The sequence below is a fragment of the Perognathus longimembris genome, chromosome 7 (assembly GCF_023159225.1).
Source record: "Perognathus longimembris pacificus isolate PPM17 chromosome 7, ASM2315922v1, whole genome shotgun sequence".
NCBI lineage: Eukaryota > Metazoa > Chordata > Mammalia > Rodentia > Heteromyidae > Perognathus > Perognathus longimembris.
This window is the reverse complement of record NC_063167.1, coordinates 66031456-66051093: the sequence shown is the minus strand read 5'-3', so window position 1 is coordinate 66051093 and position 19638 is coordinate 66031456. Positions and strand designations below refer to the sequence as shown.

At 40.3% G+C, this 19638-nt stretch overlaps 1 protein-coding gene across 1 annotated transcript; it reads left to right on the top strand.

Annotated features, from left to right (window-relative positions):
- The first annotated feature begins 1295 nt into the window (after positions 1-1295).
- LOC125355379 (guanylate-binding protein 1-like) lies at positions 1296-19405 on the top strand. The gene is made up of 11 exons (XM_048351720.1): positions 1296-1427; positions 4464-4672; positions 11278-11405; positions 12737-12846; positions 13149-13342; positions 14148-14390; positions 15192-15472; positions 16315-16527; positions 17466-17568; positions 17668-17861; positions 19262-19405. Exons 2-11 carry the CDS (start codon positions 4483-4485, stop codon positions 19376-19378), a joined length of 1773 nt encoding a protein of 590 aa, XP_048207677.1. The 5' UTR covers positions 1296-1427; positions 4464-4482; the 3' UTR covers positions 19379-19405.
- Positions 19406-19638: the final 233 nt, after the last annotated feature.

Sequence of the window (19638 nt, the reverse complement as noted above, 5' to 3'; positions counted from 1 at the left end):
GATCTATTATTTCCAGAAATCAGACTTCAAACTCTTAGTGATTCCTCCTCATTCTAGGATGCTCGTGCTGATCCTCCCCCAATATTGAGGAAAATTTGATTGTATCTATAGGCAAAAGAGGAAATGGTTTCAAAGATTTTTTTCATTAGATCTAAATTATAAATATATGTAAGTATACAGGGTCAAATGCATACATATGAGAATATGTTAACTAAAACATGCTATATGCTTTAGTTATATATTAACTATAAAGTATGTTATATACATAATGGTGTAACTTCCTTGAACAACTTAGTTTTACAAAATGGATACCAGGAAGCTGAAACATGTATTATAGGGAGATGTGGTCAGGTAAGGAAGGGCAGACAAGTGGAGAGGGGAAGGGTGGGTGAATACAGTCATAACATTCAGTATATACACGTGAAAGTAGAGCCAGGTAAATGGAGGGGATGAGTGGAATTAGGAGAGAATGATGAAAGAGGTGGCACTGATCAAGATACATTTGTACTCACAGACATGTTGAATTGAAACCCTTCTGTACAACCACTTCTTGATAATTTTTATAATGATACTTTAATATGGAGGTCAGATCTGGCCAGTGCTATCATTGGCCACATGGCAAGTTGTACTATGTAGCATCTTGCCTGATGGGTGTGCCTGGTGTTCCTGAATCCCAAGAGACAGGGGAGGGCACATGGCCTATAGGTTACTGAACCTGTCAGTCAAGTGCTTGGGAATGGGAGTTTCCTGTGACCTAGCCCCCTGACCTGACCCTATTTAGGGTCAGGCCAGCTCAGGCACCATTTAGCTATGTCACATCTCTCCATGTTCACGTCCTGTGTCCTGTCTCCTGTCTCCTCTCTCGTCCCCATGGCGTCCCAAGTCAGCTCTCCATCAGAGCTAAATTGGTTTGTTGGTATCGCTTTTTGTTCTTTCCTCCTCCTCTGGCCTGTTTCCTGATAGTGTTAAGGGCATGTGTGGGCTGCAGGAGTTACTTAGAAATCCCGAAGTAAGTCTGTGTCTCTGTCCTGTTTTGTGTTATATGTTTTTCTGAAACTTGAGACCGGTCCATCTGGAACTTCCCCAATAAATTCATCTTTTTACTTGAGACTGTCTCTGATTGGTGGATTCTTGGATGGATGGGGAATCCCGTCCCTCAAACCCCATAACAATTACTTCCAACAAACTTTTTGCAGGTTCTGGTTGAGACTTCCAGCTCCTCCCACCAGCCCAGCTCAGGAAATCTGTTGGCTCACAGCCCAGACTAAGTAAGCACGTTCAGTTTCACATTCCTCTAAACTCTTGCTGTTCTTGTTATGATTTGTTCACAGGAGAAAATCCACAGGGCATTCAGGAGGAAATAAAAGGCCAGCCCCTGTGACAGAGAATGGAGAAGCCATTCCATCCACTCTGAGGACAAAGCTCAGGTAGGAACACTGCCTTCTCTTCATACAGTGCTCTCGATCCATAACTGAAGGAGCTCTAGCTGGAAAATTAGGATTTTTTGGTTGGACCAGAAATAAGAAATATTTACAATGACCAGTTCATCAACTTAAAAACTACCAAGACTACAAGAGGCTGCAGCTGAAACTGGGTAGGACACAAGGTGAGTTGACATTGGGCAGTACTGGGCTGGTGTTGAGTATATTGCTTTGGTTATATCAGTGCAAATACCTGCTTAGTGTTAGGCATCAGCAGACATGGGCTTCGCCAATAGGGTGAAAGGCAGCAGGATGGCTTTCTCCTTGTTCAGATTGTCTGTATCAACTAGGGACATAGCGATGAGGGTCAATGATGAGTTCACTTCGCTATGTCCTGCTGCAGCTGAGAAACTGAAGGTACTTCCTGGGGAGATCTGAGGCAGGATAAAGTGCCATCATCATCCTAAGGATAATGAGTCACAATTCTGGAGTCCAGAGTAAAACCTGAAGCTCACCGCAACATCCTTTGTAGTCAAAGTGATCTTCTGTTAGAAGTGGTGCAGAGGCATTCAATTCTCAGTGTCCATTCACTGGATCTGAAGATCCAGCATGTCACAAGTCTTCTCTAAAAGAATCTCGTACAGGGCCAGTACTAGGGGCAGCATCTCTGTCTACCTTGCCTTCCTCATGACCTGGGACAACTTGTCCTGCCTCCTGGAACTTCCTCATCTGAATTCCTGGCAGGAGACTAGTCTCATTGATTGTCTAGCAGCACTTCAAGCCATCTTTCTTCTGATACTCTTTTTCCCTCCACTCCTTCTTTTCCTCCCCTCACATTATTCTTCCTTCTATGCCTCTCCCAAAGAGAAAACCAAAAGAGAAAGGCTGAAAGTGCATGGCAAAAAATATAGACATTTTCTTTGAACCACTTTCTTTTGTAGCTCTCTTGGCTTGCTCCCTGATTTTGTAATGCCCATGTCATAGTTATTTTTAGCAGTATCTAGCATTCGCAATTGTACATTTACACCTTCATTTTAGTTAGGTTTTCTGTGAAACTAATGAATCTTAAGTTTCTTATGTTGCTTTGTTTTCACAGAGCCATTCCAAGGAAAGGGCTCTAATTATAAAAACTCGTGGTTCATGCTTTTTTTTTTAATTTTTATTTTTTTGCCAGTCCTGGGGCTTAGACTCAGTGCCTGCACACTGTCCCTGGCTTCTTTTTGCTGGACTAACACTCTATCACTTGAGCCACAGTGCCACTTCTGGCCGTTTTCTGTATATGTGGTACTGAGGAATTGAACCCAGGGCTTCATGCATGCAAGGTAAGCACTCTACCATTAAGCCATATTCCAGCCACCTAGTTCATGTATTTTTTAAAAACTAAGTTGTGTTGGTTTTTTCACTTCTCCAATGGCAGTGCAGAAGGTTCTCTGAAGCTGTAAGGCAACAAAATAAGCATATATTCTTTGGGTGGGAGAGAGGAATAGATTTTTAAATTACTGGAAAATATTCCAAGAGTACACATCAAATAATAAAGCATTTATTTTGTGAGTCTGTATTTATTAGAAGAGATGATGAATAAACAATCAATATTTATTTACCTTCTTGCCAATTACTGGATTGGAAAATAAGTTCTCTAAATTCTATTCTGGCCTCTATTTGATCTCATGTAAATTTCCTCTTTTATTTATTTATTTTTTTTTGGTGCCAGTTCTGGGGCTTGTTCTCAGGGCCTGGACATTGTTCCTAAACTTTAAATTAAAAAAAAAACCTTATTATTATACAGGTGATTACAGAGGGGTTACAGTTATGTAAGTCAGATAGAGTACATAATTTTATGGACAATGTTACCCCTTCCCATGCTGTCTCCAATTCCCCCCAATCCCCCATTGCCACCACAAGTCCCTGAGCTTTTTTGTTAAAAGCTAGTGCTCTGCTACTTGAGCCAGCTCCACTTCTGGCTTTTTAGTGGTTAATTAGAGATGAAGAGTTTTATGGACTTGCATGCCCCAAATGTCTCTGAACTGCCATCCTCAGATCTCAGCTTCCTGAATAGCTAGAATTATAGGCATGAGCCACTGGGCACCACACCTTGTTTTTTAAAATAAGAATTCCAGGGGCTGGGGATATGGCCTAGTGGCAAAAGTGCTTGCCTCGTATACATGAGGCCCTGGGTTCAATTCCCCAGCACCACATATACAGAAAATGGCCAGAAGTGGCACTGTGGCTCAAGTGGCAGAGTGCTAGCCTTGAGTAAAAGGAAGCCAGGGACAGTGCTCAGGCCCTGAGTCCAAGCCCAGAACTGGCCAAAAAAACAAAAAAACCATAAAATAAGAATTCCAAAGGTAAGATTTCTACAACAAATTGAATAGCATGCTTGCTTCTCAGAGCAGGTGAAAGTTTATAACTCACCTCGATAGCAAGGCTTTTTCTTTTTTTTTTTTTGCATGGCCTGGGCTTGAACTCAGGGCCTGGGCACTGTCCCTGGCTTCTTTTTGCTTAAGGCTAGCTAGCACTCTTCCTCTTGAGCCACAGTGCCACTTCTGGCTTTTTCTGTTTATGTGGTACTGAGAAATCAAACCCAGGGCATCATGCATGCTAGGCAAGTACTCTACCATTAAGCCACATTCCCAACCCCCGATAGCAATGCTTTTTGTTTTGTTGGTTTTTTTTGGCCAGTCCTGGGGCTTGGACTCAGGGCCTGAGCACTGTCCCTGGCTTCTTCTTGTTCAAAGCTAGCACTCTGCCCCTTGAGCCACAGCGCCACTCCTGGCCATTTTCTGTATATGGGGTGCTGGGGAATCGAACACAGGGCCTCATGTATACGAGGCAAGCACCCTTTGCCACTAGGCCATATCCCCAGCCCCAGATAGCAATGCTTTTTAAAGAACTATTTTCATAATATTTCCATTACTCCCTAAAATATTGCTCCCTTACCTAACTCACTGACACACATACAAGTTTTCCTAATGCCTAGAATTTATGATTCACCATCTAAGTACAACAGAATGGAAATTCTCATTCTTTCCCCCTTCCTTGCAGACAACTGACACCCCTCAACATGGACTCCGAGTTGCAAATGCCAGCCCCTGTGTGCCTCATCAAGAATGCAGAAGGGAAACTGATGACTAATGAGGAAGCTCTGAGGATTCTATCAACCATCTCACAGCCTGTGGTGGTGGTAGCTATCGTGGGCCTCTACCGCACAGGCAAATCCTACCTGATGAACAAACTGGCTGGGAAGAAAAAAGGTGAGTGCTACCTATAAAGCCTGGCTGATCCCCTCTGTTCAGTCATGTTGTCAGAATCCAGCAAGGGCATGGGAAAGAGGAAAGGAAGAGATAGAAACGAATATTGAATGATATTTTTCCACATACAGTTGGAATCCTGATTTTTTTTTTTGAGGACAATAGAGGGTGATTTATAAGGAAAGAACAAATACACCTGAGTAGATGGAGCAATCGATTCAAGGAAGGGTTGACTGCCTAAACATACCCAGTATGCTCCCAAGGGTGAAGGGAGCATTGGGGATTACAGTTTTATTCAATAGGTGGCAGTTACTAGGTGTATAAAGTCAGAACCTCCCCCTTGTGGCCCTCCTTAAATGGTTGGCCACTGTGCAGAAGCTGCTCCAGTGTGGAAGGACTCATGATTGTATACTTGACCTTTTTTTTCCCCTTCCTATTTAATCCTCTTTGTCCTTTCTGGTTTAACCCTGACTACATGGTGTGTGTGTGGGGCGGGGGGTGGAAGTGGACTATAGGGCCATTAGCTTACTTGTTAGCTCAAGATGTGGGCCATCCTGGAGATTTGTAGTCTGAAACATTTCAGCATTCCTGCTGATGTCTTCCTAGCTGCCTATGGTAACATTATCCGCTCCAGAGATTAGGATTCAGCCAGGCCCTTGTGACTTGCCCCTATAAACCTAGCTACTCCATTGGCTGAGATCTGAGGATCACAATTCAAGCCAACCAGGATGGGAAAGTCAGTGAAATTTGTACCTCCAATTAATCTCTCTCTCTCTCTCATACATACACACACACACACACACACACACACACACACACACACACACACACAGCTGCAAGTGTAGTTCAAGTGATTGAACAGCAGCCTTGAGCAAGAAAGCTAGGGGATTCTTTAAATACAGGATCATGTTATCTATGAAGAGAGATAGTTTAACTTCATCTTTCCCTATTTGGATCCCCTTTATATTTGCCTCTTGCCTTATTGCTCTGGCTAGGAATTCTAGTACTATGTTGAAGAGGGTAGAGAGAGCAGACATCTTTGTCTTGCTCCTGATTTAAAAGGAAATGGCTTTAACATTTCACCATTAAGTATAATGCTACTTGTAGGTTTGTCATACACAGCCTTGATTATATCCAGGAATGTTCCCTGGTATCCTAATTTCTCCAAAGCTTTTATATAAATGTGTGCCAGATTTTGTCGAATGCATTTTCCAAGTTTAAAGAAATAATCATGTGATTCTTGACCTTGCTACTACTGATGTGGTAAATTACGTTAATTGATTTGTGTATATTGAACCAGCTTTGCATCCCTGGAATGAATCCAATTTGATCATAGTGTATGATTTTTTTTTCATGACTTGTTGAAGGTTTTACCCCTGATATCACTGTAATTGATTTTGGTGCCCTCGATAATGTATATATGTGTATTGGAACTAGGGAAGGGAACGGGAATACCAAAATCAAGAGACAAAGGATAAAAAGACAAACCAATGCAATAGCAATACTTATAAAACTATATAACTCATGGGGAGAGGGAAATGGGGAGGGGAAAGGAGGGAAATGAGGGAGGAGATAACAAGTTGGATAAGAAATGTACATACTGCCTTAGGTATGAAACTGTAACCCCTCTGTACATCACTTTGACAATCAAGAAATGAATAAAAAAGCAAAGAAAAAAAAAGCTAAGGGACAGCACTTAGGACCTGAGTTCAAGCTCAGGTACTGGCACCTAAACTTAAAGAAAGAAAAAAATCAAGCAAGCTCAGGATCCTGAATTCTTTGGGATTATGGACCCTGAGCTCAGAGAGGGACAGGGAAATTCAGGTTCCAGAGGCTTGCTAACTGGCAGGAAGTGTAAAGTCAGTTAAGTTTTAGAAAAGATGGTTGCCAAGAGTATAGCGCTCCCATTGCTGAGCCAGTAGCATTAACGTTGTTATGAGATGAAACAACCATCAAGGGCAAGAAGATATTCTGTAGAATGGAGGCAAGAAATTTAATAAGAGTGTTAAAAATTAGAGATCCACATGAGACAGTTTGCAGCACTTGAAGTTGGGGCCAGAGTTTGTATAACTAAGCAGACATGGATATAAGACTAGTCTGAGACTAGTCAGGATAAGAAAGTTGGTGTTCTGTTGTTGTGGGAATATAAGAAGACCTGAGAAAATAATGGCTCAGATAAAGAAGACAGAATGGATCCAGAATTTTGCAAGTCCTTGTAAGAAGTCACTGCAGTTTGGAAAAAACATACTTCTATGTATCTACCTACCATAACCCTCTTGTTTAAACATTTCTCAATCTTGAGAGAATTTGGGTGTCAGCCAGTATGGCTTTGGAGTTTTCCAGAGCAAGCTCAAACTAGAACAGGAGAAGGAAAATGTTGCAGTGGCCAAAGGATTCAACTGAAAGAGACCATTGTTTAACCCTAAAGGTAGAAGAGCTATCTTATATCTCCAACTAGCCAAGCTGTTTCAGCCTTACTAGTGCAGAGATTATAGGTTGGCACTGCCACACATAACTTTGATGTCACTATTATTCTGTCAGTATCACCTTATCTCTGGGCAACTTTCTCTGAAAACATTTCCAGTTGATCACTCTATGAAGTGTCTTAAATGGTCACTAGCTTCTTGAAGGAGACCTCCAAAGTTAGATTGGTCTGATCCAAGCTGAGAAAAGTAACAGATAGAGCCAGGCAAGAGTCAATGAATGTCAATGATCTTTTTAACCAAATTTAAGCAACTAAGAAGTGGTTCAAAGGCTGGGACAACCTCAAGCCCATTCTGTAATTTAATTCTGACTGTGCTATAGGTATTTCTCAAAACATTGCTCAGGCTATTTTCTAAGAAGTTGTACTTCTGCAGAATGTCAGCAGACAAGAGCTGCATAGCTTTACAAGGGAAAACAAAACAAAACCAAGAACAAATATTTAAAGGAGAAAATAACTTGCTTGACAAGTAAGAACTTATTTCAATGAAGACTTAGTGGAAAAATAGTAATATCAAACTGCCTCTCTACACAGTAGCAATTTATAAAAATGCATTTGGTAACCAACCCATACATATTATATATGTTGTTCATATCTAGAGATTCATTGGTAGGCCATAACATCACATCTACCACAAGTAATAAAGCAAGCAAGACACTTTTACTGGAGGACTTGGGGTTGAATTCTTTCCAGTGATGTAAAATACAACCAATAGGTGAGACTCCAGGTGTTCCCCATTTCTGGAAGAGAGAGGAAGAAAAAAAAATAACCTATCACAGAGGGCTTGAGTATGTTCCATTATAGGCTTCCTCTACAGAAAGCTACCTCCAGGGGAAACATCCTCCACTTCCCAAGTCCTGAATGTGTCCCCATGACATAGCCCTGAGTTTGAGCTGCTCTGCAATCTTCCTCTGTCTTGGGCTGACCATTGGCCATGTGGAACATGGTGATTCTAGTCACTCCTTTTTTTTTTTTTTTTTGCCAGTCCTGGGCCTTGGACTCAGGGCCTGAGTCCCTGGCTTCTTCCCGCTCAAGGCTAGCACTCTGCCACTTGAGCCACAGCACCGCTTCTGGCCGGTTTCTGTATATGTGGTGCTGGGGAATCAAACCTAGGGCCTCGTGTATCCGAGGCAGGCACTCTTGCCACTAGGCCATATCCCCAGCCCTCTAGTCACTCCTTTTAATCAAGTCTCTGTAAATCCCATGGTCTCTTTAAATGGCCCACATTTGATGGATGTCAAGGCCTCCCATGTTGGAGGTTCAGGAATTTAGTTTCACCATATATTCCCTTCATTTCTACCTCTCAATCTTGGAGGAGATAACTACTGAGACAAATATCAAGGAATTTGATTTTGTTTGGATTTGAGTCAAAGTGGAAAAGGCATCCCATGAAACATGCAAAGTATCAACACATAAAAAAGGAAGGGCGAGGAGGTCTCAAAAAGTGTGGGAACCTGTCAGAACCCCAAGACTTTCCTAGTCTTGGTTTAGTTGCCACAGCGGCTAGATGGGAAGGGAGATAGAGCAAAGGCTTGGTACCCTGAGTATTTATATACATTTATCAGAAATAGGGAAGGGAAAGGGAACATGAAAGTGAAGAGACAATGGGTAAAAGGCAAATCAATGCAACAGCAATACTTACAAAACTATATGCTGTAGGGGCTAGGAATATGGCATAGTGGCAAGAGTGCCTGCCTTGTATACATGAAGCCCTGGGTTCAATTCCCCAGCACCACATATACAGAAAACAGCCAGAAGTGGCATTGTGGATCAAGTGGCAGAGTGCTAGCCTTAAGCAAAAAGAAGCCAGGGACAGTGCTCAGGCTCTGAGTCCAAGCCCCAGGACTGGCAAAAGAAAGAAAGAAAGAAAGAAAGAAAGAAAGAAAGAAAGAAAGAAAGAAAGAAAGAAAGAAAGAAAGAAAGAAAGAAAGAAAGAAAGAAAGAAAGGAAGGAAGGAAGGAAGGAAGGAAGGAAGGAAGGAAGGAAGGAAGGAAGGAAGGAAGGAAGGAAGGAAGGAAGGAAGGAGGAAGGAAGGAAGGAAGGAAGGAAGGGAGAGAGAGAGGGAGGGAAGGAGGGAGGGAAGAAAGAAAGAAAAGAAAAGAAATGTAATCACTGCCTTATGTATGAAACTGTAACTACTTTGTGTATCATTTTGACAATAAATAAACTAATTTTAAAAAAAGATGATCTGGGGCTGGGGATATAGCCTAGTGGCAAGAGCACTTGCCTCGTATACATGAAGCCCTGGGTTCGATTCCCCAGCACCACATATACAGAAAATGGCCAGAAGTGGCGCTGTGACTCAAGTGGCAGAGTGCTAGCCTTGAGCAAAAAGAAGCCAGGGACAGTGCTCAGGCCCTGAGTCCAAGGCCCAGGACTGGCAAAAAATAAAAATAAAAAATAAAAAAGATGATCCCCCTCTATGAAAGAAAAGCAAATTAGAAGAAGCTCTCTAGCTAATAGAGAGGACACAGAGAGGGCTTACCCATTCAGCAGACACCATTCATAACACCAACATGGAACTGGTTGTTGGGGTGTGTCAGATGTTCTTCAATCCTTGGGTATAATGTCTAAGATTAGAATTCTGTAAAGGAACCATGAAGAGCAAGGAGACAACTGGGTGCCACTGGCTCACAACTGTAATCCTAGCTACACAGGAGGCTGAGATCTGAGTACTGTAGTTCGAAGGCATCCTGGGCAGAAAAGTCCCCATGAGACTCTTATCTCCAATTAACCACTCAAACATTGGAAGTGATGCTGTGGCTCAAGTGGTAGAATGCTACGAGGCTCAGGGACAGCCCTTAGGTCCTGAGTTCAACCCCTACAACACACACACACACACACACACACACACACACACACACACACACACACAAAAGAGTAAGGAGACACTAGTGATTTATTAGGAAAATAAGAGTACACCTCAAGGGTGAGGCAGTTGGTTGAGGTAAGGTTTGACTGGGTTTTGCTGCTGTTGTTGTTTAGTCTTTGGGTTTATTTCTATTTTTTGAGTCTTTCTCAATGCAGTCTAAGCTGGCCTTGAACTTGTGTTCTTTCTGCCTCAGCTGCCTGAGTGCTCTCACAGCTGTTCTCTCCCCTGCCCTGCTCAAAGTTAGGCTTTGATCTTCACTTTCCTCTCAGGAGTTGAATCAGTTCACCAATTTTCCCCCACTATGCCTTAGTTTCTCTCATAAAAACATAATTTGTTCCTTTTCTAGAAAGAAAAGGCCACATAAAAATAACTTAAATATAAACTAAGACTTTTTTAACACTTATATAATAATAGCACATTTCTATTATTCTTTAAGGGTAAAACAGCATTTACACTGGGATGAGATGTTTTTGCTATTGTAATATACATATAACTTACACTTATTTTAAATATATAGTTCTGTTGCTTAAGTAATTTAACATTTTATGCAGCTATTCACCTCTATCCATAAAGAAATTTTATAACCATTAAACAAACTATTTTTCCCTCTCTATGAATTTTGCCATTTTAGGAATGTCATGTGAATGAAATTAGACATGATTTTTCCTTTTGTGACTGACTTCTTTAATTTAGTATAATGTTCTTAAGGTTCTTTGACGTCAGGGCATGTGTCAAAATTTCTTTCCTCTGGGAAAGAAATTGCATATACACCCCACTTTCCTTCCAGTAAATATTTGGCGTAGATAGTTGGCCTGATAGCAAGGTGTTGAACAATTACAGCTCTTCTTCTTCTGTCCTTCCACGTGATGTTTGAACTTCTTTTTAATATTTTACACAAGAAACTTTCACTAAGTTATTTACCATCTAAAAACAGTAATCTGTTTTTAACTAGTTTATTACCATTTAAGTCTTTAAATAGTTCGTTTTGTTGGGACTATTGTAAATGGGATTGTTTTTAACTTTCTATTCAGATCATTCACTATTAGTATATAGAAATGTAAGTGATTTATTCATATTGAATTTGTATGCAGTATATTTGCTGAATTCATTGATTGCGTCTCGGTGATGTGTGGAATAACTTGGTATCATTTCTCTAGTTAAAAAATCAACAGCTAGAGATGGTTCACATTATATTAAATTTTATGTCAATTTCCAAAACTACTAACTGCTAAATCTCTCTTCTGTGCTTTGCAGGCTTCTCTCTGGGTGCCTCAGTCCAGTCCCACACCAAAGGAATCTGGATGTGGTGTGTGCCTCATCCCATAAAGCCAAAACACACCCTAGTTCTGCTTGATACTGAGGGCCTGGGAGATGTTGAGAAAGTAAGGATTGAGAATTCAATTTTGGATTAAGGCCTTTATATCTGAACATTTTTCACATTAACTAGCTTCTCCTTAAATAGGAGCTTGGATTTATCCATAATATGACATTATTTTACTAATCTGTCATGAGACTGAGATTAACAACTAGAGGCAAGGAAAACATTCCTAAGACAGAATTCTAGTAGGACAAGATGGCCAATGCACAGTATTCTAACTGCTAACAGGCTATAAACTAAGCAAGTAATCTCCAGATGTAAAAGCAGTACAGATGTATTCAATGTCATGGATCTTATTCCTGCTGATAACTTGAGTTAAAGAATTGCAGTTTGAGGGCTGGGGATATAGCCTAGTGGCAAGAGTGCCTGCCTCGGATACACGAGGCCCTAGGTTCGATTCCCCAGCACCACATATGCAGAAAACGGCCAGAAGCGGTGCTGTGGCTCAAGTGGCAGAGTGCTAGCCTTGAGCGGGAAGAAGCCAGGGACAGTGCTCAGGCCCTGAGTCCAAGGCCCAGGACTGGCCAAAAAAAAAAAAAAAGAATTGCAGTTTGAGATTTTGTGACCTGTTTAAATTTAAACTGTTGCAAACTTAGTAGCCTTAAGCAAATTTACTTCCTTTAGTATCACTCTATGATCTGTCAAGTGGATATAGTTGTATTGCTTTAAATATTTAATAAGATAAATAATGTCTCAGGAGCATCATAAAAGCTACTAGTATTACCAATCTTTTATGGGTCAACATTGATACAAAAATATGGAAACATACTGGTTGCCGGTGGCTCATACCTGTAATCTTAGTTACCCAGGAGGCAGAGATCTGAGGATTGTGGTTCAAAGCCAACCGGGGAAAGAAAGTCTATAAGATTTTTATCTCCAATAAGCTAGTCCACAAAAGGGAAGAAGTGGAACGGTAGCTCAAATTGTAGAATGCTAACATTGAATAAAAGAATTCATGCCTCGAGACCACCACTCATACACACACACACACACACACACACACACACATATATTATATGTGTCATATATATGAGTTATAAATGATAATTTTCCATTTAAATTGCATGTAAGACTTTAGAGTGTCTGTCAACCTAGACTATTTTGTAGTTAGCTGCGAGTGATTATAAGAACCAATAGTGAGAATAAGTGAAAACCAAAAATACTAATAAATGATTCAAGGTTCAAGGCCTATGAACTTGGATTTGAGTTCCTTACATGGGTCATTAGTGAAAACATTTCTAATTGCCAGTACCATTAATTGCCTTTAGCACTGTTCTTCTGAGAAGAATTATGAGAACAAAACTTACTCCTACTCAAACATGCTCTGATTTCCAGGGTGACAACCAGAATGACAGCTGGATCTTTGCTTTGGCCATACTTCTGAGCAGCACCTTCGTGTACAACAGCATGGGTACCATCAACCAGCAGGCCATGGACCAGCTGCAGTATCCTTTCCTTATGGTACAGTACAGTGCAAAGTCAGAGCAGAGATGTTGCTGAATATACCAGCTGCTTGGTTCTGAATTCTAACAAATTCAACAGAAAATCTAAAAACATAAAAATAAATTGATTACTTTATTTAAAAAAATCATTCAACTACAGGGGGTAAGGGGGGGATGCAGGTATCTACTAACATATTAATATTTACATTAAGAACAACAGCAAAATGAAAATTTGTGAATATGTTGGACTAATAGGGAATGGGAAGCCATGTTCTTTTGCCAGATTTCCTTAAGTCATAACTCAGCTATGTGACAGAGCTGACAGACAGAATCAGGGCAAAATCCTCACCTGAGCAGAATGAGGAGGACTCAGCTGAATTTATAAGCTTCTTCCCTGACTTCGTATGGACTCTGAGAGACTTCGCCCTGGAATTAAACATTGATGGGAAATCTGTCTCAGCAGATGAGTACCTGATGAATTCTCTAAAGCTAGTACCAGGTAATAGGGACTTACAATTGGTAATGAGAATCTCAAAAAAACTAAAAAGGGGCTGGGGATATAGCCTAGTGGCAAGAGTGCCTGCCTCGGATACACGAGGCCCTAGGTTCGATTCCCCAGCACCACATATACAGAAAATGGCCAGAAGCGGCGCTGTGGCTCAAGTGGCAGAGTGCTAGCCTTGAGCGGGAAGAAGCCAGGGACAGTACTCAGGCCCTGAGTCCAAGGCCCAGGACTGGCCAAAAAAAAAAAAAAAAAAACTAAAAAGGAGTAGGTTTTACTGTTCTATTCACAGTTTTCTTATCTTTACAGGTTTTCTACTTCTTCCAGCTAGCTATCGTGAATGTTAATGCTTACTATCTGAATGAGGAGACTTGATTTTAAATTATTTCTATCCACATTCTAGGGTCAAGTATCTTTCCCTCTCACTTTCTCTTACTACATTTAGGTTAATTTTATCTCCTTACTAAGGACTGTTATTCTGTATTTAAGCAAAAAATATGGAGTACAATGAATAAGTATATTGGAAGAAAACAGATTAAAGCATTAACAATATCATAGCCCAAGTGTTGGAAATTTATAGTTCATAGATAAATGATGGCCAACACAACCCTGCTGGCCATCTATGGAAAGAAGTTTTATTGGAATAATATTCTTTACTTACATATTGTCCATGAATGGTCATTCATGTGATAGTAAATAAATATTTAGAAAAGAAGCTATTTGTCCTTAAAAATTAAAAGATACACTGTTCTTCCCTTCTCAAGAAAATGTTCACAAACCCCTGTCTTTAACCTTCCTATAGGTACTGGTCACAAAGAAAAAAATTTTAACCTGCCCCGGATCTGCATCCGCAAGTTTTTCCCCAAGAAGAAATGCTTTATTTTCGATAGGCCAGCTCACAGAAAAAAGCTTTGCAAGCTTGAGACACTACATGATGATGAGCTGGACTCTGAATTTGTGAAACAAGTAGCAGAATTCTGTTCCTACATCTTCAAGCATTCTAAGACAAAAACAATTTCAGGAGGCATCCAGGTTAACGGCCCTCGTGAGTACACTCCCCAGTCCCTCTGCTTACTATTATGCCCACAAGGAATATGAAAACACATCCACTAAGATCCTCTTTGAAAAGCACAAATCTATACTCAGTGTGTGACATTTCAGGTGGTAGCAACATTTTTTACTAGATTTTGTTAATCAAATTTCTTGATGGGAAAGGAAAAGGATGAAAGAAAAATATTGCTTCAAATTTCCCTAGTAGCAGAACTGGTAGTCACTAATATGATAGCCACCAAATGTGTGTGACTATGAAAATTTAAATATAACTTATGTAGCATGAATAAAATTTAAATAGAAGATGGCATGGTTGTATTTCAAGAGCTCCTATCTACCTGTGGCTGGTACACTGTGCTATCACACATAAAAAGTTCTCTTTGATAAAGTTGTTTACATAAAAAGCCAAATGAAAGACTCCTAGTGATTGGAGTAGCATCTATTTTTACATAAATACTGCTCAACTGCTGGCTACAATCAAACCAGAGGATTCAGACATAAATATATGGTGCCTAATGGTGTTTTGATTGGTGAAGATGGATGCAAACATTCAACAGAAACAGGTTTACATAGTCTAGGTTTGGCATTCTCCTCCTTTGATGTCCACACCCATCACTAGGGGAGCTTGACTCAGTGAGTCTGGATCAGGGGCTGAGACAGTGCATCTCTAGTAAACTTCCAAGTGATGCTGAGGACATTGACATTGTAGCAAATATGAGCCATATTCAGAATTGCACAGGACAGAGATATGTCTTCCAGTGGAAAAGAGACATTATCACCTGATTTCTATACATAGGTCTCCAGAACTTGGTGCTGACCTATATCAATGCCATCAGCAGTGGGGACCTACCATGCATGGAGAACGCAGTCCTGGCCTTGGCCCAGATAGAGAACTCAGCTGCAGTGCAAAAGGCCATTGCTCACTATGTCCAGCAGATGAATCAAAAGGTGCAGCTTCCCACAGATACCCTCCAGGACCTGCTGGACCTGCACAGGGTCTGTGAGAAAGAGGCCATTGAATTCTTCATCAAAACTTCCTTCAAAGATATTAACCAAACATTTCAAAAGGAATTGGCGGTAATTTTTTCTTTCAAGTTTATAACACATTTGGGTTTTGGAAAGCAAAGTTCTATGAGGAAATTAAATGTGTATTTATTTTCAGGAGGGAAATTAATGCTAGATTTTTAAATTTAATTTTACTGTCAAGATGATGTACAAAGGAGTTACAGTTACATACATAAGGTAATTAGTTCATTTCTTGTCAAACTTGTTACCTCCTTCCTCATTTTTCATCTACATTCCCTCCTCCACAACCCCCACGCAAGTAGTACAGTTAGTTTACAACATATTGTCTTGTAAGTATCACTGTTGCATTAGTTCATCCTTTGTCCTTTGTCTCACCATTTTTATTTAATGTTAGACTTTAAGCTTCACTACTAATAATTACAATAATCAAAAAGAATATTATAAATTCAAAGTTGTGAGACATTTCTCCTTTCATGAATAAAGTACTAATATTCCACCTAATAAAATTAAATGCATATAAGTAACAATCCTTGGGGACATCCACTGTTATCAGACTGATTTAATATTCAAGCCAAAGGCAAAGAAAGATTTAGTCTCAGCTATCTGAGGAAGGCTTTCATTAAGCCACATTTGTATCCTGTGCAATCATTGGTCCAATGTGAAAAAGCAATTTACTGGTTAAGCCATAGTATAAAGCTACCCATTATTGATTTTACCTTCATTTCCAAGGAGAAAAGGTCTTTACTTTTTTTTAATTTGGGTCAGGAGTAGGTAGGGAGATATTTTGTTTTCCTAGGAAGCATAACTTTTGGGCTTTTTTAGAAGTGTTTCAAGAAAACCAGAGATCGATATAATGTTTTCCCTGTTATTCTATTTCTTATTTTTACTTAAAGGCTCAGCTGGAAAAAAAGCGAGATGAGTTCTGTACAAAGAATATTAAAGCATCTGCAGATCGTTGCTCAGCTTTAATTCAAGAAATTTTCAGCCCTCTAGAAGAAGAAGTGAAACAAGGAACCTATTCTAAACCTGGAGGTTATCGTTTCTTTATTCAGCAGTTACACGAACTGAAGAAAAAGTACCAAAAGGAACCTGGAAAGGGAGTTCAGGTAACTAAGTTTTATCTGTGTCTCCTTAGGAAGGTACTGACATACCTCCTTCAAACAAACAGCAATGGGACATAAACATTCACTTTTCACTCAATAAGATGCACAGGAAGGCTGTTATACTAGATATGTCTTGGGTACTCATCTGAATTACTCATTTAAAAATTGAGTTACAAACTGTCATTTACTACTACAACTGGACATTTTATCTTGAATGGAACAGAAACTCAATGATGCACCTCTTACACAACAGTAAGTCATCAGTTTGGGCTCTATGTAGCTTTGAAAAACAACTACATCTGAGATATTAAATGTATTATCTGTCTCTGTCTCTGTCTCTGTCTCTGTCTCTGTCTCTTTCTCTCTCTCTCCATCACTCTTCTCATCCCCACACTTCTCTTCCCTTTGTGTGTGTGTGTGTGTGCCTGTCCTGGGGCTTGAACTTGGGGTCTAAGAGATGTCCCTGAACTGCTTTTGCTCAAGGCTAACACTCTACCACTTGAGCCACAGTGCCACTTTGGGCTTTTTCTGTTTATGTGGTACTGAGTAACTGAACCCAGGGCTTCATGCATACTAGGAAAGCAGTCTATCATTAAGCAATCTTCCTAACCTCTTTTCCTCTTTTCCTTTCCTCCTTCTTTCTCTGATCTTTCTCCATGAGGGCTTCATCCTCCAGTATGCTTACCAGATACAGAACACCATACCAGGAATTCCACATACAGCCCTCTGTCTGAAGGAGAGAGAAGCCATTTTCCCTAGTACAGAATCCTTATAAAGGGCATTGTTAAGTGCTCAAACTAGGCAGGCTAGATCATATGACCATTCCTTTGACAGGAAATCTGACACATCAAGGACAAAAGAAGCAATTAGGAAAGAAATGCTAGGGAGACAGGATGGATGGCTCTTTTTTGATGTTGATCCCATATTCTCTGGACTTTAAGGCTGAAGAGATTCTGCAGCAGTACTTACAGTCTAAGCAAAATGTGAGTGATGCACTCCTACAAACAGACCAGACTCTGTCTGAAAAGGAAAAGGAGATTGAAGGTGAGGAACACATCTCAAGACTAGATGGTCTAGAATGATCTGAAAAAGTTAAAGGAAACATGGCAGCACCCTTTACATTTTCTTCCTTTTCCTCTTCAGTGGAACGTGTGAAAGCTGAGGCTGCACAAGCGTCGGCAAAAATGTTGGAGGAAATGCAAAGGAAAAATCAGCAGATGATAGAACAGAGTGAGAGGAGTCATCAAGAGCATGTGAAACAGTTGACTAAGAAGATGGAGAGGGAAAGGAAAGAGTTGGTGGAACAGCAAGAGAGGACCATTGCTCTGAAACTTCAGGTATTTCAATGTACCACCTTCAGGTTTCTTTCTGTTTTCTCTTTATTGTACAAACTGAATGTGACAGGGAGAGCTTAAAACACCCCAAATGACCTTGCCTGCTCTCCTGTGAATGCAATTAGGTCCATTATGTCAAACTCCACTTTTTTTCAGTACTTCCTTTATGGATAGAATTCTCTGCTCTGAAACATGAAAATTTTTCATTTGCTTAATACTACCTGAAGCAAGAAATTTATCTTTATTGTGGAAGAGAAGAAACAAAGATTTAGATAAGAATAAATAACTTTTATAAGGCCATAGAGCTGGCTACATATCTGAAGCTATTTTTTTTTACCACATGGTAGAATCTACAAGGAATTTTTCTGTCATACTTTCTATGACCTACCTCTAAGGAAATCTTTGTGAGAAAAACTTCTCAATCTCCATGATAGTTTGCCACTCCTACCTGTCTTCTATGTCCTGCTCCCACTTTGTGCTTGGTTGGGAGTTAAGTGCAGAAATTCAGTCTTGTCATTCTGTAATTCCGAGTGCCCTTTCTATCTTATCCCACCCATGGGACCAAGGCATGAGGCTTAGAGCAAATTTCCTAGTCTAAGATACATGGATGCAATCTGAAGTAGCTGGATGCTGGTGGCTCACACCTGTAATCCTAGCTACTCAGGAGGCTGAGAGCTGAGGATCATGGGTTGAAGCCAGCCCAGGCAGAAAAGTCCTCATGAGACTTTCATCTCCAATGAACTAGTGAAAAACCAGAAGTAGAGCTGTGGCTCAAAGTAGAGCATTAGCCTTGAGCAGAAGAGCTCAGGGACAGTGCCCAAGCCCTGAGTTCAAGCCCCACAACTAACAAAAAAAAAAAAAAAAAAAGATTTGAAGCCAAACATATGACTAAGATTTCTCACACAGGTTATATACAATTAGTGGGGGGAAAAATCAATACTGGTAATTTTAGGCTCATCAGTATATTAGAAGGTGCAGCGAGAACAATTTTGTAGCTACAGGACATTCAGAAGATGTTATCACATTGCCCAGCTTTCCAAGAAGTGTAATAAAAATTAAGAATAAAGAAAATGTCACTACGAAATTAAGTACTATAAATAAGTAATTATAAAAAGTATATCGTTTAGGGCTGGGAATATGGCCTAGTGGCAAGAGTGCTTGCCTCGTGTACATGAAGCCCTGGGTTCGATTCCCCAGCACCACATATATAAAAAACGACCAGAAGTGGCGCTGTGGCTCAAGTGGAAGAGTGCTAGCCTTGAGCAAAAGGAAGCCAGGGACAGCACTCAGGCCCTGAGTCCAAGGCCCAGGACTGGCAAAAAAAAAAAAAAAGTATATCGTTTATTTAATGTCATGGTGCTTAATTATCCATTGATCTTCCTTTTTTTTTTTTTTTAATTTAGGAACAGGCCCGAATACTAAAAGAGGGATTTCAATCAGAGAGCAGACAGCTTCATAACGAGATACAGAATCTCCAGAAGAAGCTGTCAGCACCAAAGCCTTTATGTGTCATAAGTTGAAGACCTAAAGAGTACATTATTTTTTTTATTTCTTTTTTGTTTTGTGAATCAGGACCATGATAATTAGTTTGCATATGCAAAATTATCTTGACTAGGCAGACAATACCTGGACATTTTTCAGATAATGGCATACTCTTTATTGTACCATACACTAATCCTTTCATTTTGCTTGTCTCGCAGATATTTCTTTTCTTTTCTGGGACAATGGGGTGGGATCACCTCTGGGGTGTTTGTCATGGGTAACACCATCTGGTGCCTCC

Coding starts and splice junctions, on each gene's coding strand:
- LOC125355379 (XM_048351720.1), top strand. CDS start 4,483: ATGGACTCCGAGTTGCAAATGCCAGCCCCTGTGTGCCTCATCAAGAAT. Junction 13,343..14,147: donor TTCTCTAAAGCTAGTACCAG/GTAATAGGGACT, acceptor ACCTTCCTATAG/GTACTGGTCACAAAGAAAAA. Junction 17,569..17,667: donor AAAGGAAAAGGAGATTGAAG/GTGAGGAACACA, acceptor TTTCCTCTTCAG/TGGAACGTGTGAAAGCTGAG.